The sequence below is a fragment of the Zingiber officinale genome, chromosome 4B (genome assembly GCF_018446385.1).
Source record: "Zingiber officinale cultivar Zhangliang chromosome 4B, Zo_v1.1, whole genome shotgun sequence".
Taxonomy (NCBI): Eukaryota; Viridiplantae; Streptophyta; class Magnoliopsida; order Zingiberales; family Zingiberaceae; genus Zingiber; species Zingiber officinale.
This window is the reverse complement of record NC_055993.1, coordinates 129236751-129263234: the sequence shown is the minus strand read 5'-3', so window position 1 is coordinate 129263234 and position 26484 is coordinate 129236751. Positions and strand designations below refer to the sequence as shown.

Below are 26484 nucleotides of genomic sequence, written 5' to 3'. Positions count from 1 at the left end.
GAATATCTTATCGTGACACCATAGCTAGCTCGGGGATAATAATTTTAGAAGAATAATATTGTAGTAGCAAGTAGCTGTTACATAACTATTGGTAGGAATGATAATTTCATCCGAATCTGATGGGTAATTCGACATCTGACTCGAATGGAGAAGAATATGGAGGAAATTTTTATACCCGATTATAGTAAATGAGTATTTAAGTATAAGTATTTTGGATATGAGTATATATATATATATATATATATATATATATATATATATATATATATATATATATATATATATATATATATATATATATATATATTTATATATATAGAGTTTGTCTCTTTATCCGGTCATCAACACGTATCTCATTTTCTTTTCTATGAGAAATATTCGCCCCGATCAAAGGAGTGCGAGACGAGGAAGAATTAGTTTGTCTATTTATCCCGTCATCAACATATATCTCATCTTCTTTTCTATGGAAAATGTTCACCCGGTCAAAGGAGCGCGAGACGAGGAAAAGCTGATAAGTACATTGAAATAATTTTTTTTAAAAATGAAAATGATAAGGAGTAATAAGATGATGGGTAGGATATGGATAGCCGAAACTTTGACGGATATGAAGATGAGTATAAAAATTAAATATCCGATATGTATGGAAATAGGTATAAATATAGATATAATAAATAAGAATAAGCACGAAAGATATGAAATCCTACTTAAATCTTACACATGGGTTGGTAGTTATATTGACAACCTTTTAATTTTTTTTTTGAAAAAGGTAATTCTTTTATGATTTATATAATTTAGAACGTGCTTTTCATTTTTTATCCTAATTTAATCACATTCATGCTCCATAAGATTTCTATTTACTTAATTGTAATGTTTGTAATATTTAAATTTATTTATTTATCTATCAAACATTTATTTAGAATTTTATCAAGTATACGCTCCTTCGACCTCTGTGTTATCTTCCCTTCGCTTTTCTCGAGAGCCATACACATATATAAATACCGGATACGAGTGGGCATGGCCACCTCCACCACCATTTCGCTCCTCTTCCCCTTCCTCCTCCCCTCATCTCCCGCTGGATGAGTTGGGCGGAATCGGCGGGCGGAAGAAAAAGCAAGCTTTGAAGCCGAGGATTCCAGTGCTTCTTGTTGCTGAATCCTACCATCTCTTCTAGCCTTTTCGCCTGATGCGCCAGCTTCAGATCGGTGAGTTGTGAATTCTTTCTTCTTCCCTTTCGTTTTTTGTTCTGGTCGATTTCGTTTGTGTGGTTCGGATTCTGATTTATCTGTGTTGCTGGGTTCGATTTGGTAGAGGATCGGTCTCGAGCTTCTTCGATGGATTTATTTTTGTCAGATCTACGTCATGACTGGTGTTTTCTACTTTACTTCTCGCCCAAGCTACCAAATTTGTCCGGAAATTGGGGAGGAAGTCTTGGACTGTTATTCGAGATTTGATTAGATCCAATTCGTATGGATGGCATACTTCAAACTGAAATTTTTCTACGTTTCGTGATTTTTTTTATGTGAATTAGAGAGCTTTATCTCGACTTTTTGCGTGTATGTTCGTAATTGATGAAATTGAACCTCATCCATAGAGATTGCCACAGTCGAAGATTAAAGACGTCTAATTTGCAGAAAAGAGAATGCAGCATTCAGATCCTGGTAAGCTGTTCATCGGCGGGATTTCTTGGAGCACCAACGAGGGCAGTCTCGTGGAGTATTTCAAAAATTATGGTGAGGTGGAGGAGGTTGCGATCATGAAGGACAGGAACACTGGCCGTGCTCGTGGTTTTGGGTTCATTGTGTTCTCAGACCCAGCCGTAGCGGAGCGAGTTGTCATGGAAAAACACATGATCGATGGAAGAATGGTAACTTTCTACCCTTTGCTGACCCATTCTTATGCACTAGTATGTATATAAGTGGCTGAGTGTTCTCGCCTACTTAATCCCATCTCAATAAGTTCAAGGATCTGTTAAGTGTATAGGGTGTCTACTACCCAATTCCTTTTGGGGTGAATTGGGATGATCCTGGCTTCTTTGTCTAAACTCGACCAGATCAAGGATATTTGTACTTTGTGTACAACGTGTCTCCTAGATGCCCAGGCCTCAACATAAGCATCCATGTAATCGATAATACTTTACACAAATGTGTATACTATTTGTTGCTTTCAGCTTCAGAGGATCCTTGTTAAATCAGCAAGCTATTAATGAGCTAGCTATGATGACTACTAGGTTGATCAATTTGTCAGGTTGAGGCAAAGAAAGCTGTTCCAAAGGATGATCAACAGATACTTAGTAGATACACTACTAGTGCCCATGGTTCTCCAGGTCCTGGGCGTACCAAGAAAATATTTGTTGGTGGTCTACCATCTACTATAGCAGAGAGTGAATTCAAGAAATACTTCGATCAGTTTGGAACAATTACTGATGTTGTCGTGATGTATGATCACAACACCCAAAGGTCTCGTGGATTTGGTTTCATCGCCTATGACTCAGTGAATGCTGTGGATAAGGTGCTTTTTAAAACTTTTCATGAGCTGAATGGTAAGACTGTTGAGGTCAAGAGAGCTGTCCCCAAAGAACTATCCACAGGACCAAAAATGCGCTCTCCTATCCAGGGATATAACTATGGCCTGAATAGAACAAACAACTTTGCTAATGGATTTACACAGAGATATAATCCAAGCTTGTTTGGTGGCTATGGGATGAGAATGGATAGTAGACTGGGTCTTCCTAGTAGTGCAAGGAATGGCTTCCCTTCGTGCAATCTTAATTTTGGTATGGGTATGAATTTGGAGCCAGATATGATGTCAAGCGTCGGAGGGAATTCCAGTTTTGGCAACAATATGGGGTATGGGCATGGTCTGGGCCCTTATTACAGTGGGAATTCCACTAGGTTCAACAGTCCTATTATTTATAATGGGGGCAATGTGAACACCAGTTTTGTTTTTAGCTCAATTCCTCGTAATGCATGGGATAGTGGAAGTCTTACTTATACTTTAGACTCTGCAAGGTCCAATGCCTGTATGCCTCTTGGCAATGGGTATCTTAGTGGATTGAGCAACAACAATCTGATAAATTGGGGTGGTACTGCTCCTATCTCATCTCAGGTTGGGGGGAACATGTCAAGTTATGCTGATGGGAATCTCAGTCATAGAGGCACAAACAACAATTTTGATCTAGGTGGTGGAGGGATTGGAAGGAACAATATTTCCAATGCTTTGAAAATTTCCCACACTGCATCAAGTGGTGGATTTGAAGAAACCTATCCAGAACTCTATGATGAAAATTCACTTTATGGAGATCCAACTTGGCGATCATCATCTTCTGATCTTGAAGGTGTTAGTTCATTTGAACATGCACTTGATAATGTGCCTTCGGATATCATAGCTAAGGGCTCTGGAGGTTACATGGGTAATTATAACATCACCAATAGACAACCGAATAGAGGTTAGTGGTTTCTTTAACTTCAACCATTTTACTTGGTTAAGCATTAGGTCCTCAAAAGAATAAGAAAAACCTTGAGCATGAGGAATTATGAGATTTCAGCTGCTAAAGACACACTTATTAATCAATTGATTGTTCCAAGACCCCTACTATGTTTTGAGTTTTTAGCCGTTAGGTTTATGTATTTTGTTATTTCATAAGTGGAAATACATAATCTTCCTTTTGTTTTGACGTTTGCAATAAATGCTGATAAGTATCTTCTTGAGGAAATGTGTACATAATGAAATGTACTTATATGTGGTGATAAGCAAAATCTCTAATTGCCGAACCTTCGCTATTTCTTTTGTATTAGTACCCAATCCTTTGCACAATGAGGTATAAAGGATTGCTTGTGTGGTGGTGTAGTCATTATTGGGCCTCACATACTGCCAATTAGGGAGTATGTCGGGCTATGAATTGAGAGTTTGGGTCTTGACGGGGACATCAAGCATTAAGTAGGGAGATTATAACACTCTAATTTAGTCTCGCATGGTGACTTGTGGGTTAATAGAAGAGCTTTATAAGCTTAGATGAGTGAACTACTTATTAACTTGGGTTAAGCATTTGTGGGTGAGTAATTGTTGTACCTGTAGAATAATGGGCCAACCCTTCTCATGTATTATCATTTAGCTTCGTAATATAGCCTCCACGGGCTTACACAGTTGGTACTTGCATGTGGTGTTGCTGCAATACGTCATGAGGTTGATTCTCAACATGTGCGAAATGCATAGCGGGTCACCTAACCCCATGCAAAGGGCTACTGTGTTGGGCGAAGCCTCTCGTGATTTTCCTCCCTTCCAGATCACATGGAGCAGTCTTGGAGGGGCCCCCAAGGTGAGGGTTATCACCTTGTTATGCAATTTAGCTTCATAACATAACTCCTCAAGCCATTCAATCTAGGAAACCATTGTGCTTGATTGACCATAGTTTTGCATTGCCTGTCATTAAAATGAACCCTCACTAGTCCACTAATTTGCTTCATGATTTCTATGCTAACTACGTTTACCTGGTGATACATGATAATCTGCATTGGTCAACCAAAACTATTGCTCCTGCATTTCAAAGGTTGGAACCTCAACAGGTTGTTTAAATGAAAACATGTTTAAGAGGATGCTAACTACGTTTACCTGGTGATACATGATAGTCTGCATTGGTCAACCAAAACTATTGCTCCTGCATTTTCAAAGGTTGGAACCTCAACAGGTTGTTTAAATAATAACATTTTTAAGAGAGGCTTCACCAATTCCAAAAATATTTACTAGTTAATGATTTCCACAATAAGGCAGTATAAGGGCATCATCAAATCATTTTTCTAGGTTCTAGTAAAGTTTTCTTAGGTCTTCGTTTTTCATTGCAATCAGTTGTTCTGTAAATTCAAATTTGGACCAATTATTTGTTTTATTGTCTACCTCTATGTGAAAGTGTTGTTCTTGGCCATCTTATGAGAGTTGCTCGAACCTGCTTTGTATCATTTCATAGGTGACAAACTTATAAAACATAAACAAACATCAAGTATAAGTTTTATTGAGCACAAGTGATCAATAGTTGCCATCGGAAGATCCATAAATGTTAGTTTGTTATGAGCACCACAGAGTTTAAAGGAATGAACATGCCTGATGATGCACAGCATCCATGTGTTAAGGGAACTTTACTATTCCCATTGATTCAACGCAAAGCTATTGGAAACAATAACGTCTGAGGTTGACTTGTGAGAGGAGAGGCTAAACTAGGGCTGCAAATGAGCCGAGCTCGAGCGAGCGAGTTTCTGAATTTGAGCTTGAGCTCGGCTTGGCCATTTAATCATGGGCTCGAGCTCGACTCGAAAACAGTGAATTTAAATGTAAAAACAAATGCACACAAGCTGGGATTCAAACCTTCAACCTCTAACAACCTTATGAAATACTCTAGCCACAAACACCTCCTCAACTTATTACTTAACTTTAAAGTAGTAATTATTTTAAATATTAAAATATTAAATTAGCCGAACTCGAACAGGCTCGATGAGCCTTCGATCCAGTATTAAATGGGCTCGAGATCGGCTCGAATATTAAACGAGCCGGCTCGAGCTCGGCTCGAGTTCGGTCAACTCCGAGCTCGAGTCGAGCTTTGACCGAGTCGCTCGCTAGCGGCTCGCGAGGGCTTGACTCATTTACACCCTTAGGCTAAACTCCATCCTTTATGTCGAAATTTGTTCTGACATAACAGAAGCATATAAGAGATTACATATACGAACTGAGTTGAGTCCTCAATATACCTCAATTGACGTTGTTGTACACTTCAAAAACTACGAACAACTCGAAGTCGAGATAATAGTCATGTGTATCGAACTATACCACTGCTTCACAACATCTCAACCCTCGACCCTGTGATCTTCGACTGCGAATGATCTATTTCTCCGCAAGCGATCAACAGCAGCCTCGCAATCAACAGCAACCTTCCTGCATCCACTTTCCGACACCTCTCTTAATGTCCCAAGGCCCTTTATATACTCATTGCATATCAAAGGGATAATGGGGAGGGGAAGATTACAGATAATGTGTCATGATCCTATGATCCACCTTTGCATGTTAATATGCCCCAGCGTGGGCAATACCAACATCTCCCACTTACCCACGAGGGCTTGTCACGTCGTCATTAATCATAACTCGTGTGATTCATCATATCACCCCACTGGGCTTTCATACGGGGTTGGATGTTATGCGACTAGCGAATTCACTTGCAAACAAAACTTCTCTAGACACCTGTTAGGATACTTGAGTAGTCATTGTTAATACCAAAAATATAAAAGCTCATTGTACCCCAAATCCTAGGCTAATTACATCCATCGAGTTACTTTCCTTAGTGAAAGTAATCCCTAAATTTTGCTCGACTTTGTATCACTATTATGTTCATCTCTACATAGATGATCATAAAAGATCGGTCGATAATTAGAAGATAATGATGCAATGTCGATTGGTCTTTCTTTACCTAAACTCAAATCTATCAGTCTCAACCCAGCTACTTTCTTAGGCATGTCCCTCAAACCTCAATTTATCTTTCAAGCCATCAATAAACAACTAGAATAGCAAACACTGAATTGAGACCTCAAGAAACAACCGAAAGTAATAAGGGCAAATGAAATCCCACCTCAAAGATGTCGGGTCTCACACAATAAAGCTCAGGGATATCAGGTCTTAAGTAATATAGCTCCCACTATCCCTATTCGTTTTATCACAAGTGGAATGAAACACGAGCCACAGTGTTATTCCCTCATCTCTCAAAGGGCATATGTCAAATTTCTCTAATATTGTGTAGATATGAGACTCAATCTACACATAAGACTCTACCTAGAGATCTCAGAGAGAGTACTTCAAAGACAATATCACAAATGGCAAGTGATATCTAAGATCTCATAAACTGGCTTCTTAGAGACAACATGGATGTGGGCATGTTTATGTCGGTCATGTCACATATGACCTCATCTTGAGCATGTATCAAGGCGATTTAAGTTCTTGTAGAACTACTCTCATAACCTTTTATAGCTACAAAACCGTCTCATGTCCACTCTTAGAGGTGGTCACTCGTGTGAGAGAGTCGACCCTACCTGCCTAGCATATCTATTTCACACAACATGCATATGATAATCAAAGTAACTGCATTATAAGATGTGAATATGACTGAAAAATGCTCGAGTATCATAATATAGTTAATTAATAAGCATCAATGTCATCAATAATGTACAAACAAAGAACTGTCATAAGATACCCAAACTCAATGACTCTCTATGTCCTATAAAGTGATTTTGAGATATGGGTTTGGTGAAGGAGCAGCTACCATGTTGTGTGTCGAAAAATGTACTTGACTGTCACTTCACCCTCCTCGATGATGTCTCTCACAAAATTATATCTAGTGTCTATGTGTTTAGTTCTACTATGAAACTTAGGGTCTGGAGTATAAGCGATAGCAACCTGATTATCACAATAAATTATTACTGGCCTCCCACTATCCGCTACTATCCCTAAGTAATCTAATAATCTTCGAAGTCAAACACTTTCTTGAACTACTACTGAGCAAGCCATGAACTTAGTCTCAATTGTAGATAAAGCAACACAGGTTTGTTTCTTACTTCTCCATGAGATGCCCTCACCATTAGGCAAGAAGCTAAAACTCGATATTGATTTTCGCTTGTCTAGATTGCCTCCCCAATCAACGTCCGAGTAACCCAAAAGGCACAAATTGCCTCCTTTGTAACACAAGGATAAGTTTGTAGTTCCTTTAAGATATTAGAAAATCCTTTTCATGGCTCTCCAGTGACCCCTTCCAGGATTAGGCTGATATCTGCTTATCAGACTTACTACATAACATATGTCCGGTCAAGTACACATTATTGCATATATAGGACTTTCAACTGCATTGGAGTAAGGTACTTTATTCATTTCCCTTACCCTTTATTCATTTCCCTTACCTCTTCCTGAGTGCTAGGACACATTTCCAAGTTTAAGGCTTCATCTTTAGCAATCAAATTATCTATGGGATTACATTCACTCATCCCAAAGCACTCAAGAATTTTCTTAATGTAGGTCTTTTGTGAAAGAGCCAACATTTTTCTCGAGCGATGCCTCTGGATCTGTACTCCGAGGATAAACTCAGCTTCACCCATATCTTTATTAATGTTATTCTTAGCCAACAGTCTATCATCCACATACAACGATAGAATCATAAAAGAGTTATATGACTGTATTAGATAAACAGAATTATAGGATCAAAAAGGGATTTAGATATCTCCACAATAGAATGATATTGTCCACTTTGAGCCTAAGCCCTTATGATTTTATTTTTGGGCTCTACCCAAAAGTTCTCATACCAATGAAAATATCTTTCCCTTATAAATCCATCATCTTTCCCATGTATTTTCAATGTGGGACTTTGTTTGCAACCTTGCAACCCAACAATCCCCTCCTCAAACGAAGGACCATAGGCTTCCCACGTCTGACCTGCCCCTCAATCCACCCGACTTACTAGGACTTCTTGCCTGGTATCTAATCCTCTTGATCTGGACACGGGAGCCCCCAATTCTTTTGTTGAAGGTCAATATTCTACTCATATGGCTCAATTAGAATATAACTCTTGTGTACAGTAGACGGTTAGACCTTCTAGCAGTCCGGACTCTGACAAAAAAGGATTTAGATATCTCCACAATGACATGATATTATCCACTTTGAGCTTAAGCCCTCGTGATTTTATTTTTGGGCTCTACCCAAAATGTCTCATACTAATGGAGATATCTTTCTCTTATAAACAAATGATCTTTCCCATGTATTTTCAATATGGGACTTTGTTTGCAACCCAACAACAATGATCCTCCTCGATCGTAAGATAGCACATCCTCGTGAAATCTTAGGTACCATTGCCTGGATGATTGTTTTAGGTTATATATTGACTTCCTAAGTTGGCAGACCTTATCTTCCTGACCTACTAGAACAAACCCAAGGGTTGTTTCATGTAGATCTCCTCATCTAGATTCTCGCTAAGGAAAGTGATTTTAACATCCATTTGGTGTACCTCCAGATCCAAATAAGCAACAATCGCTAAAATTAAATGAATTGATGTAAACTTGACTACTGGGGAGAATGTCTCCTCATAGTTAATATTCTTTGTTTGTGTGTAACCCTTGGCTACCAAACAGGTTTTATACTTCTCGATTAATCCATCAGCTTTCCTTTTGATTTTGAGAATCCACTTGTTTCCAATGACCTTTCTATCCTCAGGTGAGTCAACTAGGTCCAGACCTTGTTGACTTCCATTGATTCCATTGCTTCCTGCATGACTTTAACCATTGGTCCTTTGCTAAACCCTCGAGAATCTCTCTGAATGTCCTTGGTTCTTCGTTGTCCTCTGGAGTTACAATGAGAATCTCATCCTTAATCGAGAAATGACGACGAGGTACCTTTTCCGGATAACTCCTACAAGGAGAGAGAGTCACCACACTTTCAGATGGACCACTCCCATTAAGACCAAAATCCTTAATAGCATCTATCCTGCTGCTAGGTTCGGCTAAGCCACTAGGCTCATCCATCTCGTAGAAGGTTAAGCCTCGATCAATTTCACCTCTTAGGGAAATCATTCTCAAGAAACTTAGCATCACGAGACTCAATCTCAATGACAGTCCCGTCTGTATGTTCTCCTAGGAACATATGTCCCTTGGAGTGGACACTTCTTTCCTCGCGGGCTTAACTTGCCGTATTTGTGTGAGGAATTGTAAACATACACGATGCAACCACATAGTTTTATTTGCTCAGGTCATGTTGCCTTCCTATCCAAAGTTCGTATGAGGTGCTGACTACCGACTTTGTTAGAACATGATTGAGGGTGTAGGCTACAGTTAATAATGCACCCCCCAATGAAAGATGGGTAAATTGGCATGCACCATCATAGACTTCATCATCTCCAATAGAGTCTTATTCCTTCTCCCGGCGACTCCATTTTATTGTGAAGTAGTAGGAATAGTTAATTGTCTTGTAATGTCTCTCTCAAAATATAGTTCTTTAACTGTTTAGATAGATACTCATGCCCCTGATCAGTCTTTAGAGTTTTCACCCTCAAGTCTAGCTGATTTTCAACCTTACTAATAAACCTCTTAAAGCACTCTAGTGCCTCAGACTTGTGCACGATTAAAATAGACATAACTAAAATGCATGTAGTCATCTATAAACGTAATAAAATACGTAGCTCTGTTTCTGACTCTCACATTCATGGGTCCGCAAATGTCGTAATGAACCAACTATAATGGAATCCCAGCTCTCATTGATTTTCCAAAAGGCTTTCTTGTCGTTGTGCCTACTAGGTAGAACTCACACATGGGCAACTTGACCTTGGTTAACGGGCCCAATAGATCACTAGTTACTAACTTACCCATTCTCTCTCTTGTCATATGTGACCAAGTCTGCTATGTCACACAATCACATCATCCACTATACTATCATATGCATAGATAATTGGTGAATAAGGATAAGCAAATAAAATTAAATTTAGTACATAGAGTCTCTCATGGACTAAACTGGAACATACTAAAGAGCTGTCATAAGAAATAGAAACTTTAGAGTTTCCTAACATCACACAATATCCTAAATGATCTAGACATCGGACAAATACAATATTATGCCTAATCTCCGAAGCATATATGGCGTCATAAAGATATAGGACTTGGTTGCTTTGCAGCAACAACTTGCATGTACCAATTCCTCTCACTACCACATATGCTTCGTTCCCCCATATATTACCTCTTCGTATGGGGACTCAGACAGCGGACTTCACAAATGTGCTCCTATCACAAACTACATAGTTTGTGGCTCTTGAGTCTACAATTCACAAAAAAGAAGAGTTAGTGAACATCACACTAGATGACACATAACTCATATCATGTAAAGAAAAAGGATGTACCTTTTGCTCACTACATTCGCGTGTGAAATGCCCAAGCTTAGCACATACGTAGCATCGAACAATACTCTTATCAAGTTCCTTCTTTTGGTATTTCTGTCCTCTCTCGTCGGTCTTCACAAATGGTTTACTCTTGCCATGGACTTCGACCACCTTCTCATGCTTGCGCAACTTAAGCTTTGTACCTTGGGAGTCCTTGCTCGACTTTGCAATGTAAGCATGGCCTAAAGTAGACCTGGTCATTTCCTAGCGCTCCTCCTGAGCTCACAATGCCTACTCACATCCATGAAAGATGAAAGTACTGATATTCTCAGTGTGTGAGAGATAGGTCTTAATAATATCCTAGGAGTCAGACAATGATTGAATTACACCCAGTACCTGAAGTTCATTAGACATAGGCTCCCCCAAATTTTTCAGAGAGCAATCATACTTAGCATATACATTAAATGCTACTTCATAGTATGATTGTGGCTCTTGTTGTTTGCAATGAACTTATAGGTCAGCATTTTTATCTTAGGGATTGACGGGATGCCATGATGTTCTTTGAGAGCATGTCATACCGACTTAGCGGTGGGATACTGTTCATATATTTGGATCAGTTCATTGTACATCTTGTTAAGAAGAATCACCCTAGCTTAGCTATCTTTCTTTTTCTAAGTACGGTATACCTCCTGATCCCGTCTCGCTTGTGACGTGATACCCTATCCGGGGTCCACCATTTCGTGCATAAGAATCTCCCAGAGTTCTTGTTCCTCGAAGACAAACTGAATCTTTCGATGCCAAATATTGTAGCTATCACCATTCAACTTGTCTCCCTTGACGAAATCCATTATAACAAATTTTGTTGCAGTCATATTTCTGTCACACATAAAACAGAGATATTAGTAACAATTAATACCCAATTACATAATTTTGTGTATCTTAAGAATCATCAAGACTTAAATGACTCGAGTACAAACTCCAAAACAAGCGTATGAATCAACGAACACCATACACCACAATATGAAATTGCATCTCACCATTTGAACTTAGATTCACTACACACAATCCCACTATAGTCACCTTTAAATCAAACCAGCCGGTCTAGTTCAATTACCCCGCCCGGTTCAACTCAAACCAACCAGTCTAATTCAGTGAACCAGATCGATTTTTTGTTTTTTTATTAAGAAAATTCAAACTTTTTCTCATCTTCTCCGCCCCGACGAACCATCAGCAACAATTGTAGTCACCGGCCACAACCGCATTTGTTAGTGTATCGATGCAATTGTCGGCCACAGAAGTCAATCGCCAGGCACAGAAGTCGATCCTGTTGGGGCTCGCAATGCGCAGAAATCGCGAGATGCGGTTTTTATTTTTTTCCGTGACAATCTCTGCCACGATGAACACGATTGTCGAGCATCGGCCTCCCGATGCGGTCATCGACGTTCACCGGCCATGGATGTCGATGCTAGCCTCATGAGGTTGCCATCACCCACGATTCACGCTTTTGCTGCTATAGTTTTTGTCGCGACAAACATTGTTCACCGGCAAACAACTCGGCGCTAGCGCGCGATGCGATCTGCGTCCACTCCCCTTTCAAAGTCAATTGCAGAACTCTTAGCCGAGGAGGACATCATCGAGCTCAACGACCAAGAACTGTTCCTTGTCGACGAGATCAGCGACGACACCATCGGCTCCAATGGTCTCCCGCATAGGAAGCTTCCATTTAACTTGGCTGTGATACCAATGTCAAAATTTGTTCCGACATAACAGAAGCATATAAGGGATTACATATACGAAATGAGTTGAGCTCTCGATATACCTCAATCGATGTTGTTGTACACTTTGAAAACTACGAACAACTCGTAGTCGGGATAATAATTACGTGTATTGAACTATTACCATTGCTTCACAACATCTCGGCCCTCTAATGACAACAAAGATAGTTGTCATGTTTGGATTACCATACAAATCATATTTATTATTATTTCTATATTTATAATAATATATGACCATATTCATGATAATATGTTACTATATTTATGATAATATATTTCTATATTTTATTATTATATTTTTCATATATTATCTTGATAATATGTATAAATAGACGAGTTAATTTATGACAATTATCAATCAATAATAAAGAAGTAATTATCTTCTCTTTCTTTGTCTATCTATTTTTTTCTATATCTATGTACTTTTACATTATGTATTTCGACATGGTATCAGAGCCATGATCCTTCGTTTCTTCTCATTTCTGTTTATGAAATCTACAAACATACCAGATTTCTTCTCAACATCGTAATTTTCACATGCAATTCCTTGTTTCTTTTTCACCCTTTTACAGCAAGGGTACTCCATTGTCCTACACCGATCTTCTCTTCGACGTAACGCTTCTTATTATTCTTTCTCTTTCCTTATCACGTTTTCTCATTAAATCACTCTTCCTCTTATTAAAAAAAAAATCAATCTGCTCTCTTCTACAGTTTGCTATCTTTTTCTTTTCCTTGAATTCCGTTTCTATTATTCTATCTTTTCCCTTAAAAAAAAATCAATCACCACTTTGTTGCAGTCGGACCGGATATTCGCCACCGCCGCTGCCTCCTCTCCGCCATCGAAAAGTTGCTGCAGTCGGCACCGGGACCAGATCCTCTGGTTCACAAAGGCATTGGTGGAGGGCAATGACCCCCCACCTGTTAAGAGGTGGGGGCCATTGCCTTCCACCAATCCCCTTGTCCTGGTCCAAGAGCGGACCAGGACAAGGGGACAAGAGGATCCCATCCCGTCGTCACCTCCAAAGGACAGCTCCTGTCACGTCCCTTCTTCTATTGGACCCCGTGGTTGTTTTGATGTGATCAACCAAGTTAGTTATGTCCTGTTTGTTTTTGATCCCTGTGTCTAAGTGTGCAGGAGCTTAGGAGCGCAGGAAGTCGAGCGGAAGACGCAGCTAGCGAGAAGGACGACACGGGAAGGGAGCCGACGGGCTCAGTGCGTCCGAAGGACGAGAGAGCTGCGAAAGAGTACACCAGTGGGCGAGAAGAATGTGCGCGACGTTCGAGGGACGTAAAGCCGAGACGGAAGACTGCTCGAGGAGAAGGCCGGGAATTGGGCTCAGGTGTGCCCTATTCCGGTTGGCCGCAATCACCCAAGCGAGCAGAACCAGAGCAAGTCAACCGGGAAGTTGACTTGACAAGTGTTTGGTCGACCGAAAACCATGATCGGTCGACCGAACCCCTATCATCAGAAGCCAGTCATTGGTGACACGTCAGCAGCCATGTCAGCAACCAACCGTTGGCTGATCGGTCGACCGAATCTTCTGATCGGTCGACCGAATCGGAGATAAACCAGAGACTTAGTCGAGCATGCTGATCGGGCCAGCTCAGGGAGAGACCGTTGGCTGATCGGTCGACCGAACAATAGGATCGGTCGATCGAACGCAAGCTCGATCCATACAGACTGCATCTGGACGGAAGGCTGGGCAAGTACGCTGGTTCGGTCGACCGAACTTGGGAATCGGTCGACCGATCTCTCTTGAGTCAAATCTTGATCCCGAAGATCAGGTGAAATGGATAAGTCTTGGAACCCCTATATAAAGGGGTCTCGAATAGCTATTCTGATTAACGAAAATCAACTCTGTATTTCATTTCCAAGCAACGTGTAAGAGCTTTCAAAGTGTAAAAGACTTCTCCGTCTTCAGGGAAGGAGACTCTATTAGTGCATCTGTTCAACCGCCTTGGATTAACAACCGTCTCGATTGTAACAAAGTCAATTCGCTGAGCCCCTTTTTCTTTTTTGTCATTATTACTCTATTTTATTGTTGCTTTATTTTGAGTTGAAAGTTTGAGGAGGGTACTTTTGTTTGCAGGCAATTCACCCCCCTGTTGTCGGCCCCGCTACACCAACATCTTGTGCCGCCGACCATTCAATTTATTGCAAGCAAAGCTCCAGCCAACCACCCCTTTGCTGCCGCCAACCAAATCTCCTCCACTCCATCCTCGTCCAAGTGCTGGCCAGCTTCTCCACCCGACGCCCTTCTATTTCTCCCTTCTCCTTTTCTTTTCCCTGCAAGCAATATAGTGTTTTTTTTTTTTTGGTGCTGGTTTCTCTTTTCAATTGTCGGCTATTCCGGTTCTTTTCCAGTTCTGTATTTGCTGGTTTGCTTATCCACGAAGCAGCTTTCCTTATCTATTTTCAATCATCGGCTTTATCTTGTTGATTTTTCAAGAGCCCGTGTCAATCCCTTCTTCGCATCTTCCCAGCTAGCAGCCTCCCTTCCTCAATTCCAGTACCATAAAAGCATCAGATTTCTACAACAGCAACAACGGCTTTCATCTTTCATTATCAATGGTCACGATACAAATTAAGTTTGTCATCAACTTTGTTTTAAAACAAAATGTCTGATATATCTTGTTAAAAATCTATAGAGATTTCTCCTCCATCTCAAAATGCTTCTTTTCCTATTTATATGGTTTTTCCTTTATCCATTAAACTTGATCGGGATAATTATTTTCTTTAGAAGTTATAATTTTTTCCTTTGCTTTGTGTTCATGTCTTACTTGGTCATGTTAATATACTTCATTCCAACCTCAAAAAGATGATCCATCTTATGATATGGGATTTAGGAAGGATCAATTAGTACTGACTTGATTAATCTTATCAATTACTTAGTCTATACTTCCTATGCTCATGGGGCTTAACACCTATCGTCAAGTTTGGGAAGCTCTGGGACAGTTTTTTGCATCCCACTCTTAAGCACGAGTTCTTCAACTTCGTCTACAATTACAGTCTGTACAACGAGGAGATATCTCTATTAATTATTATATGCAATTAGTCAAGATTATCACTAACAATTTAGCTGCAATTGGATATCCGGTCTCTGATCTAGAACTATTAATGCATGTTCTTGCAGGTTTAGGCCTCAATATGATAATTTTGTTCCTAGTGTCACGATTCACATGGATCAAGTGTCGCTTGAAACACTTCACGGTATATTATTCTCTCATGAAAGACTTCTACATATACAATCTAAGAGAATGTCAGATTCTCTTTCATTGTTGGCACACGTGACTATCAAAGCTCCACAATCTGATCATCACAATCAGCCTCATCCGCAATATCATTATCAAAATCACAATGCAGGAGGTAGAGGTCGGGGTCGAGGCCGAGGTAGAGGATGTTGCTAAATTTGGTTCAACTACGGTCATTATGCTCAAAAGTGTTATAAAAGATTTTATTCAAATTTTCCAAGAGGTCCTACATCAAATCAATCTTCACCCTTCTCTTAGCAATCTACATTCCAATCATCTCAATCAGGAGCATTCTCTCTTTCCGTTCCTCCTAATATAGTTTCATCTATTCTTGGAACCCCATGATGGCACCCGGACCCTGGAGTGATTGATCATATTCCACCAGAGTATGATATTCGCACGGAAGATTTGTCATATCATGGACCTAATATGGTGTAAAAAGACAATAGCTCATGATCTTGTTGTACTCCGAGTAAATATTAAATTCAAGTCCTTATCTTTTTGTTTGTTTTCTCCCTATTCCAAAAAAACACTCCACCATTCTCTCTTTTATTTCTACTAGAATCTTCTACTAGAAAATTTCTTCTTAATATCTTTCTCTCAAAATTAGCAACAAGTTTTCCATCTCTTTCTTCTCTTCTCCTCTCCTCTTTATCTCCCTTTCTTTCTTCTCCTCTCCTCTTTTACAACAACAAGTTCATTATGGCTGCCTTTCCTCGATAACTATTTTTTTAGCCCTCTTTTGACGGCCAGATAGCAAGCTTTTTCTAGGATTTTCTCAGCACACAATTATAGATTTTCTTCCTCTGCTAAAGCATATTCAGCCACCAAAATGTAACATTCTCTCTCTGCTGATCCTATTTCAATGACAAATCAGATTCCAGCCTTCAAACAATAACTGCTCATCTCTTTCTAGTTGTTTCTTTTTTCATCAAAGGCAAAGTTCAATAAATCTGTCATTTCATTGATTGTATTGGTGGACTTTGCTCTAAAAGATAAGATTAGTTATTGACAACTAAACTCAACGTTCAAAAATATTCTGTTGAGTTTGTCGGGGATAATGACAACAAAATAACAGTTTAAGAGATTCAGAAATTGATTTTAATTATTGATGATTTACCATGTTTAGATTGCAATCCAAACTATATTTATCATTATTTCTATATTTATTATTTATCATATTTATGATAATATATTACCATATTCATGATAATAAGTTATCATATTTATAATAATATATTTATATGTTTATCATTAAATTTTTCATATATGTAGAAATAGACGACGACTTAGCCTATGATAATTACCAATAAATAATAAAGAAATAATTGTCTTCTCTTTCTTTGTCGCTCTGTTCTTTCTATGTCTATATATGTACTTTCATATTATGTATTTCAACACCCTCGACCCGGTGATCTTCGATTGTGAACGGTCTACTTCTCCGCAAGCGATCAACAGCAGTCTCATGATCAACAACAACCTCTTTTCATCCACTTTTCCACAACTCTTTTAATGCCGCAAGACCCTTTATATACTTGCTGCATATCAAAGGGATAATGGGGAGGGGGAGGTTACAGATAATGGGTTATATGATCCCAAGATTCACCTTTCTATGTTAATATATCCCAACGTGGGCCAACAGTTTATTTCTATATCACATATTGAGGCTTCTTATAATATACATGCATACGAATATAAGTGCTTTGGCATTTTGGATTCGATCGGGCTCCCTCTTGACCTTAAGCAAACTTAAGATGCTCCTGTTAATTACATGTTTTACCACAGTGCTGAGTTTGCCTCCTGGTGCGTAGTGTTTCCACTTAATGAAGTTATTAAACGAGTCTGAATTTTCTTTATGCAAAGCTTTGCACACTAAGAACACTTTCCTTGTAAAGATTTTGTTTTTCTAACATTCTCCTTTTTCTAATGGTTCAGGAATTGATATGCTAAGATTTAAGACCATCAATAGACGAACAACTATGTAGTGATGAGAAGCATGTCTTTGGAAGATCAGGAAAGTGTTTGGAAAGAAGGGGAAAAAAAAGATTTACGAAATTCAAAATAAATGCCATGGCCCAAGGTTTGGAATTAGAGTTTCTTCCTTCCGCATGTCAATTAGGTTTTGGTTCTTCATGTTTGATTGAGATGCAATCTTGTTGCTGGATGCATGTAGATTTTTTTTCAGATCTATGCAACTGATGTTGCAAATAGACACCCAGACGGAGTATTAGTTCTAAAGAAAAAAGAAAAAACAAGAAACTAATTTTCAGGTATTTCAATCTTCTTTCGCTTACTTTCTCGTTTATGGTTTATTCACATGTACCACAAATTTGTTATTTTGTTAGCTGGGAACTTACGAATCTTTCATAAAATATTCGTCTATATTTAACATTAACGTTGATAAACAACCTAATATAACCCTCAATCTTTTTCATCCGGATTCTAGACCACGATTTTATTTAAGAACAATAATAAAAAAAAAGGGTCCTTATGTGCAACAATTTTTACTAGTTCTTGTAAAGCTGTCCTCGAGTATACTGTTCGATATTCATATCTCTTGTCACATGTACATCATGAATTGATCGAGCGAGCTATAGCAACTACGATTTTATAATTGTTGCACATATTATATTAACTACGATTTCATAACTGCTACAACGTAAATATTAGGTGAGTATATCGAATCCATATTATAGCAGTTACGATTTTGTAGTTACTGTAATGTGAATTTCAAACGTGTTATAGCAGCTACGATTTTATAATTGTTGCACATATTATAGCAACTACGATTTCATAATTGCTATAATGTATGCTTAACGTATTTAAAAATATTCACATTGTAACAACTACAATGATTCAACTCTATTCACTTACCATTCACGTTGTAGCAACTATGAAATTATGACTGCTACAACGTGAATATTAGGTGAGCAGGTCGAATCCATATTATAGCAGTTGCGGTTTCGTAGTTACTGTAATGTGGATTCCAAGCATGTTATAGGAGCTACGATTTTATAATTGTTGCACATATTTTAGTAATTACGATTTCATAAATACTATAATATATGCTTAACGTATTTAAAAATATTCACATTGTAGCAACTACAATGATTCAACTCTAGTCACTTACCATTCATGTTGTAGCAACTATTAAATTATAACTGCTACAATGTGAATATTAGGTGAGCAGGTCAAATCCATATTATAGTAGTTATGATTTTATAGTTACTGTAACGTGAATTCAATCTGCTCATTTAAGATTTATATTATAATAATTATAATTTTGTAACTACTATGACATGAACATGAATAGGGGGTGGTGGGGGATGACACGTTCTTTTGGTTAAAATAAAAAATAAAAAGGGTAATTCTGATTCTTAAAATAAAATATATAGAGAGATGTGTTTTGATTTTTGCTTTTATTTAAATAAGTAAATTAATCTAGAAAGACAGAAAAAAAGATAAACAAGAACTAATTAGCATTGATAAAAAAAATATAAAACTTATTTATATATAGATGGTAGTATAATAGAGTTTAGTAATCGTGCACAAGTGATTCCCCTTATAAAAAATTAATTTAATATTATAATTTGTCTTAGTTAAAAAATTAAGAAAAATATGTTTTCTAATGTTGTATGTATTTATAAAAGTTTCTCTGCTCCTAATATTGTCCATTCTAAGATATGAGACTAAAGATACTCTAGATTCCTAATTGATTAATAAAAAAAATCTTAATAATACGTCATAGCTGAGTCGAACTCTAAATCCCTGATTGATTAATGAGAAAAATTTCTAATAATACATAGCAGCTAAGTCTCGAACTATAGCCACAGCTGAGTCTGGAACTATAGATCCCTGGTTGATTAATGAAATTTTTTTTTAATAATACACAGTAGCTGAGTTTTATGGTCAGTTTACTTGGGAGAGCGAAAATCAAAACTAAGGAAAAATTTTCGCAGTGGAAAAGTTTTCGTCGTTTACTTTATTAAAATTTTCAGATAGAAGAGAAATGCAATTCATCAACGGATAATTTTGGAGTCAAAATCGATCATCTTAAAATCGGACGGAAAGCAACCAATGGGAAAAACATGATACATGTACCCCTTTTCATTCACAAAATTACACCATATACCAAAAAATGACACATATACCCTTTTTAACTCATAAAATTACATCATGTACATAAAAAAATGACGCATGTATTATTTTTTATTTACAAAATTACATTGCATGTATCCACCTTCCTCTATCAAGATAAACAAATATGTAAAGAAAGGAATTTCTTCATCATTTCTCTTTTCTTCCTTCGGGGATAATTTTTCACTATAAATTTCTTTCCCTTTCTCATCCATACTTTAGAGTAAACATAGCATTAAATTCTAAATATCTGATTGATGTATCTGTGATCATTCCTAGTAAACTTTGAAATTATTTTCGATGTGAAAAGTAAAAATGACATTAATGTAATTTAATTTTGAGCATGGAAAGTTAGTTAGTAAAAGGTTCATATTCTTAATAAAATAGTAACATAAAATGACAATTATAATAATAAGTGATTATGGTCATTTTGTGTTACTCATTGTCCATTAAATTATGTGATAGAAGATAAATCACGAAGGCCGTCTATATTCGACAGTCAAATGATTAAGGAATCAAATAAGTATTTTTTTTCAAAGACATATGTTCATCAAAAATGGATCACTACCCTATTATGATAAATCTATCACTTATAACTTATATATTATTATTATTATTATTAGCAGCAGCAGTAGTTGAATTTAAGTGGGTATCTCTAACATGTCTATGGTCCAAGTATCCATTTAGAACACATTATTTATTATTATTATTATTATTATTATTATTATTATTTTCTCTTTTAAAAGAGAACTAATTGTCATGTAAAGAAAGTCAGAATAATCCTTCCAAGTGAACACTCTTTTCATCTCCCTTTACTTTTCCGTCCAACGAAACACCTACCGAGACTAGGATTTAACAACACGGCCGAGTTAGAACGGTGCCCTACGAACCAAACCAAGAAGTAGCTGGCGCGCCCGGCGATCGCCGTCGAGGCCAGGCGCAGTGTGCATCGGAATACTAGGGCGACTTACGGAGGCTTCTCCGATTCCGAGGAGTGAAACCTGAAACTAGGCAGATGCGGAGGAATCATTTCGGCAAGTTTCTCGCGCTCTGCTTCTCCAAGCGATGCAACTCATCCCCCATTGCCTCCTCCCCTTTCCATGGCTGCTCCATTCCTCACTCCTACCGAGCTTCTCCTTTCCCGCGTTCGCCGCGTCCCGACGCCGACCCGCCGATCGCTTCCGCCTTCGCCCCTGGCGGCCTCCGTCTTTTCTCGCAGCCACCGAAGGCGGTCCCTTTCTGTGCGTCGACTCTCGTTGGCCTCAAGGGTCTCGTCGTAGAGGGTGCCTGTGCGCTCAAGATCTCCTTCCAGAGGCGGTCCGGGTTTGATCCCAAGCGTCTCCTCTCCTTGCCGCAGCAGTTTCTCTGGTAAGCTATGTCATTCTTCGCCTGAATAGTGAAATTTTGATCGGTATCTTTTTGTTCTAATTCGTCAATGACGCTGCTCCCCTTTGAGAATCAAGTTTGTCACTGTCAAAATCAGAAGTCGAGCAGATCAAGCAAAATAATTCCTTTCCTAACAGTTACGCTGCTTGAATGATTCGAAATGTCATTGAGTTTGTGCTGTCAATGTGTTCAAGATATCTGAGTTTTCCTTTTGAACAAGCTTCCGCAATTTTTTCTGAAAAAAAAATTGTGCTTTTTAAAATAACAGGAAAAGATTTATGCCTGTTGGCCATGGAGACGAAGTTGTTTATGGCCTTCTTGGAGCTAATGTTGCTGTTTTTTTGTTATGGAGGATTGTTGATCCTTCATTCATGGGGAAGCATTTTATGGTATCTACTTTGCTTATTCATGAGGGTTGCTGTTTTTCTATTCACACATTTGCAGCTCACATTTGTGGTAGTGCTTTCATTCTTTCTGTGAATGAAATGGAAATTTGATCTTTTCACTCTTACATTCATTGAGCAGATTTCTCTTGATAACTTCAAAAGCGGTCGCTTGCACACGTTGATTACTAGTGCATTCAGTCATTCTGATTTCCACCACCTCCTGACTAATATGATTGGTCTTTACTTCTTTGGCCCAAGTGTAAGTCCTTAATGCACAAAGGCTATATTCATGTTAAGATTTTTCTGGTTTCTCAATGATGTTGTTTAATTGTGTTAATAATGTTCCTTAAGCATTTATTTAATGATTAAACCAAACTGAAACTTATTTGAATGTTCTTTCTAATCTTTTGTTGATGATTGATTTTTTTTTTTCTTCATTCAATATCAAAATATTAATTCTATGCTTGGTGAAGATTTTGATGGATAAGTATAATATATATACTTACACTTGGAATTTAGAGTCTAACTTTAGTTTCATAACTTGCTCAAAATTCTTGATCAATTCAAAGTACTTTTCTCTAGCATTGCCTACAAGAATTTACTTCATTACTAGTTTGTCTCCTAATGCAGATCTCTTGAAGTGAAAATTGAAATCATCAATTTGTGAGAACATAGCAAAAAATTTGTTTTCATTGATGAAAGTTTGAAATGGCTAGGGTTCATTGATTTGGATAACCAGAATTGTTGACATTCAAACCATAAATCTATAAAAGATAGAATGTGATTTTTGGAAAGGTTACCCCACTTGTATAAAACAAACTTACAAGTAAGGTTGCTTGAGAATACAGGGAAGATAACACATCTTTTGTGCAGATGATTTTAGGCTTTTGCGTTGATAACAATAGCCATTAGATTAAGCCCACCAATAAACTTTATGTTTGCTCATATTTTTCTGATGGATTTTGGAAGATAAAATGTCGTGTATTTTAATTCAACTGTAAAAGTAAGTTTTTTGTTACTGGCTAGTTTTGTATTTTTTAGGTCTTTTTGACTGGTATATTGCAACTCTATTGTAATATCTACTAAGCACTGATGCACTAATGTCTACTGAACAGATTGTCAGCCTATTTGGTCCTGAATTTTTGCTGAAGTTATACTTAGGAGGTGCATTAGGTGGATCAGTTTTTTACTTAGCACACAAGGCATTCATGGTGCCATCTTCGAAGGTAAACATGCATTGCTGCTATTATGACTCATATATACCAACATGACCTCAGATGCTTCCGTTGATTTCATTTGTTTTTACCTTATAGTCTTCTTATTAAATCAATAACCTTGTAAAAGTTTTTGTGTTGATACATTCAGGGTTATCGAGGATGGGATGAATCAAGAATTCCAGGACTGGTATGTGTCAACTCTAGTCAAAACATACAAAATATGTTGCATATACATTTAGCTTAATGCTGGATGTATATCTTCAGTGTTTTTATGCACCTATGGGTGCCTACCATTTTCTGAACTAGTGTTGTAAAACCCTTCCATCATAGCTAGAAGCTTCATCTTAACCAAAATAATGGAAAAATTCTTGGATTTTTCATCATTGAATAGAAAGAAATAGGAGAAGTTGTCAATAAACTACAAAAATATTCAGTTATTCATGACATTTATTCCCTAGTTGTCCAGGTGCAGCTATATAGTGGAAATTGCTATATCTGTGTGTTTCCCGTTGCATAACTATATCATCACTTAGTATAAGTGTTGCAAGCAAATTTTTAAACTGTTAATTTCATTTTAATACAAGCAACTAATATCTCAGTTTTTTCCTCTCAAATTTGTCTTTCTTTGTCATGCAGGGTGCAAGTGCTGCTGTAAATGCTATAATTCTTCTTCATGTGTTTCTCTTCCCTAAAAATATTTATTATGTAAATCTCATTATACCTGTTCCTGCAGCACTGTTGGTAAGTCCATACTATTTGCTTTCATGATACGAATGTTCATTGCAAAAAAAAGGCCTAATGATGTGTGATCACAGGGAGCATTCTTGATTGGAAGCGACCTATGGAGGATCAAGAAGGTATGTGAAAAGTGAGAATAATATATTAGACATAGCATGTAGAATCGAACCTATGAATTAAACCGCCATATGAATTCCAGAGGCTTTGAAGGTCCTCTTTCACGTTGACAAGGCATATTAGTAAATTGAGCTGACTCAAAACATATAGAACAATAAAATAGATATGATTCTCAAATAGAAGTGGTAGTTGTATTGCATAAAGTATTTTATGCAGAATTAAACAATCATTTAAAGAAGCATGAGCAATGGACTTAAACACTCCATGAATGTTCTTTATCATTAATTTCCTTCTATTAATCTGGGAAGACGCATTAGTTCCTTTTTCCATTCATATATAACTGCGAATTTCTTCTCTTTGAATTGTATATATATATATATATATAATCGTCAACCAGCTAAGCTCAAGTATAATATTGAGTAGAACATTCTTTCAAGTTCAATTAAGAGACAACTACCCATTGACCTCCACCTCATTTTTTAGGCCATTTACCATGTATTATTTCCTTGTTTTGTCAATTCGCAGGGAGAGGAACACATTTCAGGCGCTGCTCATTTGGGGGGTGCCGTGGTGGCTGCGTTGGTATTTGCTAGAATTAAGCGCTGGATTTGATCAGGAGAATGCCCTTCAAAATCCTCTCTCTTGTTTTCAGTTTTTATGCATTTTAAAAAATCCTGATGCATGCGTATAGGTAGTGCATGACACTGCCAGTAACTATAATGCTCATCCATTTGTTTTCATGAGATTAAATAGCAAGAACACATCTGATATTGTTTATGCAAGGAATTCTCAGGGAATAGAATGGAGGACTAGAATAAAAATACTTTTTATTTGGTTATTTTGTCTAAGTTTAAAATATGTATGGTTTGTCCATTTCACTTTGTTTATTCAAAATATACTTTCTTTGATGAACTAAGCAATATTCTTTGAAGAGTGTACGGTTTTTTATCTAACAGTGTAGTTAAATTTTTGAAATTATTAAATTGCGCAGGTAGTTTTAAAATTATTAAATTATATATCCATTTTTCTATTATTCCTATTGGTTGATTAATTTTTTTATCAATTAAATCGATATTACATGTTGGAACATCATAATTTTGAGTAAATTAGTTGGTTAATTTACTTTTTGCCTTTTCTTTTAAAATTAAAGTTAATTTTAAGTAAAATTAGTTGAGGGATGAAATATCTCTCATAATTATATTCATGTCCTTAACTATAAATTTAATTTAATATATTGAGAATAATAATTTTTTTTAACATATATGTTTGAAAAATTAAATTTATGTTTAAAAAATTATTTACTTTTAATATATTAGATCAAATTGATATTTGAGGATATGGATATAATCAGGAGAGATAGATAAACACAAAAATTAGTTTCATGTCAAGCCGAGGTTATTTGGTCCATTAATCGATTTTATTCAAAAACATTTATTTTCAAAAAATCATTGCTTTTAATATATTAGGTCAAATTAGTATTTAAGAATAATCCTGTCCGGAAGTCGAGAAGATGGATGCTAGAGACGTGGCGCTCTTGCTGACCTCCGATGGACTTCGCTCCCGCCTGCAACACAAGTAGCGTTAGTGTCGAGCCAGGGAAGAGGTCCCGGCGATGGTCCTCCGACGCTCAAGTCAGTTCCGGTGAGGCAATAAGCAAAGAACTATAACGCACAGTAAAAATTGCGAGAAAAACATATCTCCATCGATGCCTGAACCCCCCTTTATATAGGGCTCCCATAGTGTGCGTGCATGCTTCTTAAAGTGGGCACGCTCTCCCTGAAAAGATATGTCAGTAAAATGTCTCTGACACAGTACCTTAACGGGTTGAGCATATCTCTGAGGTGATAGTGGAAGCTTCTGCCGTACGATCCTCTGTCTGACCATGCCGCCCGTCGACGACACTAACTCCCAAAAGGATGTCGAAGGATATCCTGCTGCGTCTGTTGTTCGGCCGAACAGAATGGCCGCTCGGCTGAAAGTCCCCTGTCCAAGTGTTGTCCTTTGCTGGGCCGAGCGAGATGGTCGCTCGGCCGAAAACCCACTGTCGCGTCGAGAGGTAGAACTGCTCGGCTGATCAGCCTTGGTCCATGTTGTCCGTCGTCCGCCGAGCGAAAGAGACGCTCAACTCAGCTTCTACGCGTCCCTTGAGCGTCGATTTGATTACTTTATGTCGGAGATGGTGGGTCAGTGTTTAACCCCTGGTCGGGCTATGTCCCACCCGACTGGCGAAGATCCTTCGTCCGTCGATCGTCTTGACTCTGACCTTCATTGACCTCCATCGTGGCAGCGGGGCGAGGCCTCTCCTTATCACCGCATCATAAGCCTCCCCTTCAAGTCTAGTCGAAGGAGGCTGTAGTCCGACTGACTAGACCATCATGTGCGCAGATTTCCTCCCGATCGGCCTCCATCCCTGTATGGACTCCGATCAGGATGGACCCGATCCTCGTTGATCGGCCTTCTGAAGCTCACCGCTCGATCATAAGCACGCTCCCTCGATCCGATCAGACGGACAAAGACTTGTACTTGTAGAACTTTTCCTTCGGGCCATCTCAGGGAAGTGTGGGCTAAGACGACGTCACCACGATTTCTTAGGAAGC

The 26484-nt window shown here is 38.0% G+C and overlaps 2 protein-coding genes across 4 annotated transcripts; both read left to right on the top strand.

The window, feature by feature from the left end:
• Positions 1-985: 985 nt before the first annotated feature.
• On the top strand, positions 986-18208 carry LOC121976682 (heterogeneous nuclear ribonucleoprotein 1-like). 3 transcript variants are annotated; one of them, XR_006110677.1, is made up of 5 exons: positions 989-1202; positions 1632-1864; positions 2245-3445; positions 17842-17986; positions 18080-18208. XR_006110677.1 is itself a non-coding variant. In XM_042528957.1 (4 exons), the coding sequence occupies exons 2-4, from the start codon at positions 1640-1642 to the stop codon at positions 17889-17891; spliced, it is 1476 nt and encodes a 491-aa protein (XP_042384891.1). In that variant the 5' UTR covers positions 986-1202; positions 1592-1639; the 3' UTR covers positions 17892-18189. The 3 variants fall into 3 exon arrangements, 2 of the variants coding, with proteins under 2 accessions (XP_042384891.1, XP_042384890.1); XM_042528957.1 differs by having other exon boundaries at positions 986-1202; positions 1592-1864; positions 17842-18189; XM_042528956.1 differs by having other exon boundaries at positions 17842-18188.
• A 2691-nt stretch (positions 18209-20899) lies between these two features.
• LOC121976681 (RHOMBOID-like protein 12, mitochondrial) lies at positions 20900-24725 on the top strand. Its single transcript, XM_042528955.1, has 8 exons — positions 20900-21411; positions 21698-21818; positions 21955-22074; positions 22931-23041; positions 23181-23219; positions 23669-23773; positions 23848-23889; positions 24413-24725. Exons 1-8 carry the CDS (start codon positions 21059-21061, stop codon positions 24497-24499), a joined length of 978 nt encoding a protein of 325 aa, XP_042384889.1. The 5' UTR covers positions 20900-21058; the 3' UTR covers positions 24500-24725.
• The last annotated feature ends 1759 nt before the right edge of the window (positions 24726-26484 follow it).

Excerpts from the sequence above, each read along its gene's own strand:
- LOC121976681 (XM_042528955.1), top strand. The coding sequence starts at position 21,059 with ATGCGGAGGAATCATTTCGGCAAGTTTCTCGCGCTCTGCTTCTCCAAG. Across the intron at positions 21,819-21,954 it reads TCATGGGGAAGCATTTTATG|ATTTCTCTTGATAACTTCAA; the intron begins GTATCTACTTTG and ends TTCATTGAGCAG. Across the intron at positions 23,220-23,668 it reads AATCAAGAATTCCAGGACTG|GGTGCAAGTGCTGCTGTAAA; the intron begins GTATGTGTCAAC and ends TTTGTCATGCAG.
- LOC121976682 (XM_042528956.1), top strand. Across the intron at positions 1,865-2,244 it reads ACATGATCGATGGAAGAATG|GTTGAGGCAAAGAAAGCTGT; the intron begins GTAACTTTCTAC and ends TCAATTTGTCAG. Across the intron at positions 3,446-17,841 it reads CAATAGACAACCGAATAGAG|GAATTGATATGCTAAGATTT; the intron begins GTTAGTGGTTTC and ends CTAATGGTTCAG.